The sequence below is a fragment of the Colobus angolensis genome, unplaced genomic scaffold (assembly GCF_000951035.1).
Source record: "Colobus angolensis palliatus isolate OR3802 unplaced genomic scaffold, Cang.pa_1.0 Scaffold18, whole genome shotgun sequence".
NCBI lineage: Eukaryota > Metazoa > Chordata > Mammalia > Primates > Cercopithecidae > Colobus > Colobus angolensis.
In genome coordinates this window covers 1,906,784-1,915,520 of record NW_012114932.1, presented here as the reverse complement: position 1 = coordinate 1,915,520, position 8,737 = coordinate 1,906,784, and the positions used below count along the sequence as shown (strand labels likewise).

General features: G+C 45.0%; 1 protein-coding gene across 1 annotated transcript in view; it reads left to right on the top strand.

Moving 5' to 3' along the window:
• Positions 1 to 415: 415 nt before the first annotated feature.
• The window catches only part of RBM5 (RNA binding motif protein 5), a 33,574-nt gene continuing 25,252 nt past the window's right edge, over positions 416 to 8,737 (top strand). Inside the window, exons 1-4 of the mRNA XM_011939303.1 lie at positions 416 to 535; positions 1,891 to 1,960; positions 3,839 to 4,004; positions 5,499 to 5,654. Of these exons, the coding sequence (XP_011794693.1) occupies positions 1,944 to 1,960; positions 3,839 to 4,004; positions 5,499 to 5,654 (339 nt within the window). The 5' untranslated portion in view covers positions 416 to 535; positions 1,891 to 1,943. The remainder of the gene's footprint in view (positions 536 to 1,890; positions 1,961 to 3,838; positions 4,005 to 5,498; positions 5,655 to 8,737) is intronic.

The following is an 8,737-nucleotide window of genomic DNA, read 5'->3' as shown; positions in this document are numbered from 1 at the left end:
CTGAGGCAGGAGAATGGCGTGAACCCGGGAGGCAGAGCTTGCAGTGAGCTGAGATCCGGCCACTGCACTCCAGCCTGGGGGACAGAGCGAGACTCCGTCTCAAAAAAAAAAAACAAAAAACATTAAACAATGTTTTACACCGTGCCAGTGAAAGCAAACTGTACTCTCTAAGGCGCTAGTAGCAAAAGCAAAGAATTATTACCATGCCTAATAGAGAGGAGCCCTAAAAACAAATCCAGGTCTGCAAAAGCCGATGGACAACTCTGGTAATTTAGAAGAGAATTGCAAGAAACACTGAGCGTCCCAAGTGACAAGGATGGTCTGGCGACCACATTTCCCGGCAGCCCTCGCGCAGCCAGGCCGCTTAGAGGATTGAACTCCTCCGCAGGAGGCGGGTGACAAAGGGAGGGGATAGGCGTGAGGTACTGTGGGTAGGAGACGGCCGTCGGCGGAGGCGCCATTTTGTGGAGCAGCCGAATCTTGTTGGAGGTTCGGGGACGCAGAACCGCTACTGCTGCTTCAGTCTCTCCTTGGGGTAAGTGCGGTGGCTGTCTAACGACGGTAGGTTCTTGCCATTGGGGCTGGCCCCCAGGCCTCCCTTGTCAGCTGCCGGAGGCGACTGATCAGCTCCAGCCGGTTCTCTAGAGGGGCTAAATTACCCCAGGCGTTGGAGGGCCGCGCCCTTCCTTGTTGCCAGCTCTGTCAGTTTCCAGAGGTCGTCCAGCCAGCTCAGCCTCTGGCCTGCTTCTTTCTGGCTGTGACTTTGCCCCTTGTGGGTACACGTCCCCTAATCTCCAGCCCAGCGGAGCAGTGGAGCCGTCCCCTGTCCCTCTGGCCCTCCTCGGGAGCGCCCTGGCAGTCTCTGGTCGCCATCCCCCCTCAACTGCAACTGAATCGCCCTCTCCAAAAAGCTGTTCGGTGATGGCCGATCTCTGGGTTAGGAAGCTCTTGGGAGGCGGGAGGGGTGTGTGCGGGGAGGGCAGGCCGGACGCTGGAGTCGGTCGAGCAGGCCGTGACGCCGCCATCTCGGCTGCGAGACCCCACGGAGGTGGGTGCCGGCACCGCCCGGGAGAGAAGGGGCAGCACCAGTGAATATGCCTCGGGACTTGTTTTCCCCCAGTGGTTCTTTTTCATTTATTAATTTCAACAAATCGTTGAGCATTCGCTCTAGACTAGGCTCCAGAGACTAATGGAACTGATTTCTCGGACCTCGCGCTCATAGAACGCGGTCCAGCTGTGTGATGCCTTATTACCAACGGGGAGCGGGTGGGCCGGGCTCTTCGCCACTCAGTGGTTTGTAGTCATAAGAACTGACTCAAGACGTGGTGATTATTGTTACCTAGGAATTAGGTCGTTTCTAGCTTTGCTCTTGTCTTATGCGATATGTTATTAATGTAGTAGATTTCAGTCAGCTCAGAATCCCAGCTTCTACGAGGTTTTAAATTTTTCGTCAGAAATGTTTGAATTTCATGTTGCTCTTTGTATTAATGAAGACTCTTGGATTAATGTTTTAACGGTCAACTATCCCACTAGAGTTGCTTTGATACAAAACCAAAGGAGCTCATTGCAGCTCTGCCCTTTTTGCTTTGTAATTCTAAGGTAGGAGCAGGGAAGGAGTCTTCTGCTTGCTCCGTATTATGATTCTGTTGTTAAATCTGGAATCTAATATTTTAAAGTATTCTTAATCTTTCGGTTTTGCTCATGGTTAACAAAATGTTAGCATGATTTTAACGTTGACAGTTTGTCCCCACCACCTGCCTACCTTAGATAATCGCTGTCAGTGATTTGAAGGTTTGATGAAATCCCAGCCGCAGTAGTATCCAAGCTTATGGAGCTGTTGACTTAAGTGATCTCTGAGATTTACAGCAATTACTCTCTCTTGTCTCATAGAAAAAATAAAATTTGAACCTTTTGGAGCTGTGTGCTAGATCTTCAGTGGGACAATGGGTTCAGACAAAAGGTAAGTTACTATAGTACATACTTTGAACTCAATATTTCAGTGGGGACTGAACTCTTTGTTTAAAATAGTTTATCAAACTAATATGTGAGTGTTTTGTGCCAGGCATTGCTGATGAACACCTTTATGGTCCTGTTGTCACAAACTACAGTCTAGTGAGAGAATTAAAGTACTGTGTGAACATGCTGTGATAAAGTATAGGGTGCTCTTATAACACACAGGAAGTATGTCTTTTTCTTGTTCACAGCCAGGAAAGGTTCCTGGAGAAAGTATTCTCTGGAAGGAAGCTGAAGGATAAGAAAGAATTTTAGGCAAAGAAGGGCAGAATAGAATGGGTCCCTGAGGGTACCCTGTGTGGACAGCAACCTTTGCAGAATCCAGGAGATCATACAGTCTGGCACTTAGCACAGTTCCTGGCTGTGGTAAGCAATCAGTGAATGCCAGTTCTCGTTGTTGTTCCCTAAATACCAAGATGATCCAGACTTAGAGAGCTGAGAAGCTTGGGACCGTGTGTTACATGAAGAAAGAAAGAGCCAAAGAATTAGTGGAAAATTAAGATGAGAGCATTTGGCTATTGGGTACACACTCTCAGACCATTTGATTTAAACACACAACCTTGTTCAGCCATCTGCCTTTTTAGTATTGAGGTCAGTCCCTGTGGTAGATCACATTGACAGGCCCGAGGGACCTTAGGAAATGTTCATGTTACATGGTGTTTTAATGCTATGTCAGCAGTCTGTAGTTCTAAATAGCTTATTAAATTAACATTTACCCCTTTGGGGTGTCTCAGTCCCATATTTTCTTTGATTCTTTTTATTAAATTTGTATATTCTAAATGAAGCCCTTATAAACCTTTCCTTTGCCGCAGTCTTATGAATCTGGTAAACAGTTTACAAAAGACCTGTTTTATCTGTGGTCAAATAGGTTTAAGCCCCTTATTATTAGGTTTTCTCGTGAAGCCCAGTGCTGCCCTTCAACCAAAAATAAACCAGATGTTATAAGAAGAGTGTTCTCTTAAGGGATGCTAGTTTTGGGTAACTATCCAGTTATATCTGACAGACAACTAAGTTGCCTGATGGGGAAAAAAAAGACTAACTTAGTTCATCCAGGTTTTTGGTCCATTTTCTAGTAGGTATGATACTCTTGAGAGTAGATGAGCCAGGGATGTACTTAATTTCACCCTTTAAAATTGGGTGAAATTCGAGTAACTGCTTTTTACCTGTTTTTGGTCTGAATCAGGGATGAAGGGATAATATGTAGACTCTAGGCTTGACAAAGTGCAAAAATAAACTTGGATAGGCCGGGCGTGGTGGCTCAAGCCTGTAATCCCAGCACTTTGGGAGGCCGAGACGGGCGGATCACGAGGTCAGGAGATCGAGACCATCCTGACTAACACGGTGAAACCTCGTCTCTACTAAAAAAAACAATACAAAAAACTAGCCGGGCGTGGTGACGGGCACCTGTAGTCCCAGCTACTCAGGAGGCTGAGGCAGTAGAATAGCGGGAACCCGGGAGGCAGAGCTTGCAGTGAGCTGAGATCCGGCCACTGCACTCCAGCCTGGGCGACAGAGCGAGACTCTGTCTCAAAAAATAAAATAAAAAAAATAAACTTGGATAACATGACCCTTTCTTAGAAATACTCAACCCAAATGTTTGTTTCAAATTTAGCATAAATTCCTGACAATTATCATTACATTTAGGGATGTAGGTATTTTCCCAGTGGTTATCTTAGTAAACTGGAATTTAGTAATACATTTTAACACTTTAAACTATTTGGATATATCTTATAAACTGATCTGTGGGGTGTGTGTATTTTTAACTCTGTCTTTTAAAGGTACAAAATGTGACTGACTTTAGAATGAAAATTATTTTCCCTGGCAGAGTGAGTAGAACAGAGCGTAGTGGAAGATACGGTTCCATCATAGACAGGGATGACCGTGATGAGCGTGAATCCCGAAGCAGGCGGAGGGACTCAGATTACAAAAGATCTAGTGATGATCGGAGGGGTGATAGATACGACGACTACCGAGACTATGACAGTCCAGAGGTGAGTGACCAGTGGCTGTATAACCCCCAGAAACACCCTGAGTCTTATAGTAATAGAAACAACAGCCAGGCCGCCAGGCCCAGTGGCCCCTTCCCATAATCCCAGCACTTTGGGAGGTCAAGGTGGCCAGATCACTTGAGGTCAGGAGTTCAAGACCAGTCTGGCCAACGTAGTAAAACCTGTCTCTACTGATAATACAAAAATTAGCTGAGTGTGGTGGTGGGCACCTGTAATTCTAGCTACTTGGGAGGCTGAGGCAGGAGAATCACTTGAAACCTGGGAGGCGGCGGTTATAGCAAGCCGAGATTGCACCACTGCTCTCCAGCATGCGTGACAAAGCAAAACTCTGTCTCAAAAAAAAAAAAAAGAAATAATAGCCAGGGTTACTAGGGCTCACCATGTACTTTTGAGCACTTGACTTCATGAATTCATTTAGGTCTCAGTACAGCCTGATAAGGTAGGTGTTACTACCATTTTAAAGATGAAACAATGGGGTTATGATAACATATTAGTTCTGTGTTTTGAAATGAATGATAAATATAAGTTGTTGGCCAGGCGCGGTGGCTCACACCTGTAATCCCAACACTTTGGGAGGCCAAGGCAGGAGGATCCCTAGAGCCCAGGAGTTCAAGGCCAGCCTGAGCACTCTAGGGAGACCTTGTCTTTAAAATAATAATAATAAAAATAATAAAATATAAGTTGTTTTAGTTATCTCAGTATGTCTTTTTTTTTTTTTTTTTGAGACAGAGTTTCACTCTTGTCACCCAGGCTGGAGTGCAGTGGTGCGACCTCAGCTACTCAGGAGGCTGAGGTATAAGAATTGCTTGAGCCTGGGAGGTCGGTGGTTGCAGTGAGCTGAGATCGTGCCATTGCACTCCAGCCTGGGCGACAGTGCGAGACTCTGTCTCAAAAAAAACCAGAAGGCCGGGCGCAGTGGCTCACACCTGTAATCCCAGCACTTTGGGAGGCCAAGGTGGGTGGATCATGGGGTCAGAAGATCGAGACCATCCTGGCTAACATGGTGAAACCCCGTCTGTACCAAAAATACAAAAAATTAGCTGGGCGTGGTGGCAAGCGCCTATAGTCCCAGCTACTGGGGAGGCTGAGGCAGGAGACTCGCTTGAACCCGGAAGGCGGAGGTTGCAGTGAGCCGAGATCATCACACCACTGCACTCCAGCCTGGGCAATAAGAGGGAAACTGTCTTAAAAAACAAACAAACAAAAACAGAAAAAGAAAACACTACAGACTGGGCGTGCTTGTAATCCCAGCACTTTGGGAGGCCAAAGCAGGAGGGTCACTTGAGGCCAGGAGTTCAGACCAGGCTGGGTAACATAGTGAGACCCCTGTCAAAAAAAAAAAAACAAATTGCAGTGAACATGGAATGCTTGTATCAGTTCTGTAGACTTCCTGCTAAGGATAATTTCTAGGTGTGGAGGGCCTGTTTCAAACAGTACAGGGTGATGTTAATTGTGATTTTGTTTATTGTAACTCAGAGAGAGCGTGAAAGAAGGAACAGTGACCGATCTGAAGATGGCTACCATTCAGATGGTGACTATGGTGAGCACGACTATAGGCATGACATCAGTGACGAGAGGGAGAGCAAGACCATCATGCTGCGCGGCCTTCCCATCACCATCACAGAGAGCGATGTAAGGGGAAATGACAGTTATAACCAGCAGTCAGTAGGCACAATGAACTTTGAGCTTCTACCATTATTTTCTCATGTTATTGTTTTATCTTAAGCCAGTGGAGGTTGAGTATCCCTTATACAAAATGCTTGGGACCAGAACTGTTTTGATATTTTGGGGTTTTTTTTTAAGTATTTGCATTTACATAAGTCTAAACATGAAATTCATTTATATTTTGTATATGCCTTATACATGCCAAAGGTAATTTTATACAATACTTTAAATAATTTTATACACAAAACAATGTGTGCTTTGGTTTTTTTGTGTAATATTTTTGTTTCCGTTTTTTACACAGGGTCTCATCACTCAGGCTGGAGTATAGCAATGCAATCATAGCTCACTGCAGCCTCAAACTCCTGGGCTCAAGTGATCTTTTTACTTGAGTAGCTAGCAAGTGCATGCCACCACACCCTGCTAATTTATTTTTTGTAGAGACAGGCTAGGCTAACTGTGTTGCCTGGACTAAAAGTTTTGACTGCCCTTTTGTCTGTGACCTTTCAAATAAGGTCAGGGGTGGAATTTTCCATTTGTAGTGTCATGTCAGTGCTCAGAAAATTTCAGATTTTGGAGCATTTCAAATTTTTGGATTAGGGTTGCTCAACCTGTATCTCAGCTAGTGAAATATTTTTCTGTCTTTAGGGAAGAGTTCTCTGAATTAGGTTCCGAAGTAAATTACCATATTGGCCAGGTGCTGTGGCTCATGCCTGTAATCCCAGCACTTTGGGAGGCCAACGCGGGTGGATCACTTGAGGTCAGGAATTTGAGAACGGTCTGGCCAACATGGTGAAACCCTGTCTCTACTAAAAATACAAAAATTAGCTAGGTATGGTGGCACATAGCTTTAGTCCCAGCTACTCAGTGGGGCTGAGACAGGAGAATCACTTGAACCTAGGAGGTGGAAGTTGCAGTGAGCCAAGATCACGCCTTTGCACTCCAGCCTGGGTGACAGATCAAGACCCTGTCTCAAAAACAAAAGTAAATGACCATATTTATATTTAGGCTTTGAAGCTCAATGTATGAGTGTTCTGAATGTCTGTAACCACAAGGAGCAGGTCTTGTGTCTTCATTAGCTCCTAGAAAATAATCAATGCATATTTATTGAATTAGTTACTTATTAGATGTGGTTGATTGGTAAATACTTAATTTTCTTTTTAACCTGGCCACCCTTTTATTAGTTGAAAATTAAACTACCCATTTGAAACCTTAGAAAAGCTTGTTAAAAAGGAAGGTTCATTCAGACTGGCCAATTAGAGTCTTAGTATACTTGGCACTGCCTGATTTCCAGCAGCATCTCTGGTCCTCACCCTTCCTTCCAGCCACACCCTACTTCCCACATCCTGGACTTTGGACATGTCCATTGCTCTACTGTTGTGCCTTTTTCTGCTTGGAGATGCCGGTATCTATCAGGCAGAGCTGCTTCTTCGTTATTCTCTTTCTAAGGCACTGTATTCATGACCTTTACTGTAGCTATCAACACACATGTCTTCGTCTCTACCACAAGATCTCTGAAAATAGGCCTCTGTGTGACCTAGTCACCTCTGTGTCCCCAACCCTTGAACACAGTATGTTACTCAGCCAGTGCTCTTGGTAAAACTGAATGTGAGGTTTTAAAACATACTTTTAAAAGATGTAAATACACAGCATTGTGCCAGTATTTGTTTTATTGGAGTAATCAAAGTAACATTCTGACTAATGTATAGTTGAATTTTGGATAAAGCTCGAAATAAGCGTTGGATTCCCGTAGCTTTGGGTTTCTAAACCCTGGAAGTAATGAATGTGACAAATGTGAGACGGGATATTAAGAGTTAATAGTGGGTAATCATTCCATTATTTGTGATCCACTGCACATCTGCTACACTGTACATGTTAGATGCTACAGTGATACAGAGCAATGGATCTTGCCTCAAAAAAGCTTATGGATGAGTAGCTAAGGTCAGCAGATAATGGTGACCATGCAGAATAGAAAGGGGTTAGAGGCCAAGTATGATAACTCATGCCTGTAATCCCAGCACTTTAGGAGGCCAAGGTGGAAAGAGTGCTTGAGCCCAGGAGTTGAGTCCAACCTGGACAACATGATAAGATGCATCTCTCCAAAAAAAAGCCAGGCTTAGTGGGGCGCTTGTCTGTGGTCCCAGTTACTTGGGACACTGAGGCAGGAAGATCGCTTGAACCCAAGAGGTCAAGGCGCAGTGAGTTGTGTTCACACCACTGCACTCTAACCTGAGCAACAGAGCAAGACCCTGTCTCAAAAAAAGAAAAAGAGGGTCATGTTGGGAAAGGTCCTATTGAAAGAGGTCTGCCTAAGAGCTCTTGAAGGTTATTTAAGGGAAATTGTTACTAGTGGAGGGTAAGGAATCTTTTGTTTTTATTTTTGTGAGACAGGGCCTTACTCTGTCACCTAGGCTGGAGTGGCGTGATTGTGGCTCACTGCAGCCTCCAACTTTTGGGCTCAGGCAATCCACCAGCCTCAGCCTCCCAAGTAGCTGGAATTACAGGCATGTGTCACCACTCCCAGCTAATTTTTTTGATCTTTTTTTTTTTTTGTAGAGACAAGGTCTCTCTTTGTTGCCTAGACTGGTCTTGAACTCTTCAATCAGTCCTCCTGCCTGGGTCTCCCAAAGTGCTGGAATTATAGGCGTGGAAAACTAAGGGAATGGTGTGGTAGGTGGGCCCTTCAGGCAGAGGGGCATCACATGAGCAGGGAATAGAAAGGTACTGAATCTAGGTAAGGCATAGCAATCAGCTTGATTTGACTGGAGTTAGAGGCTTTTGGCAGGAGAGGGATGAGTGGCAAAGTGCTATTGTGGCTAGGGGCTAGAGTTTTCAAAAGCCTAGCTAAGCGTAAAAAAATTTTTACTGAGGGTTGGCCAGGCGCAGTGGCTCACGCCTATAATCCCAGCACTTTGGGAGGCCAAGGTGGGCAGATCACAAGGCCAGGAGATCGAGACCATCCTAGCTAACATGGTGAAACCCCGTCTCTACTAAAAATACAAAAATTAGCTGGGCATGGTGGCAAATGCCTGTAGTCGCAGCTACTCGGGAGG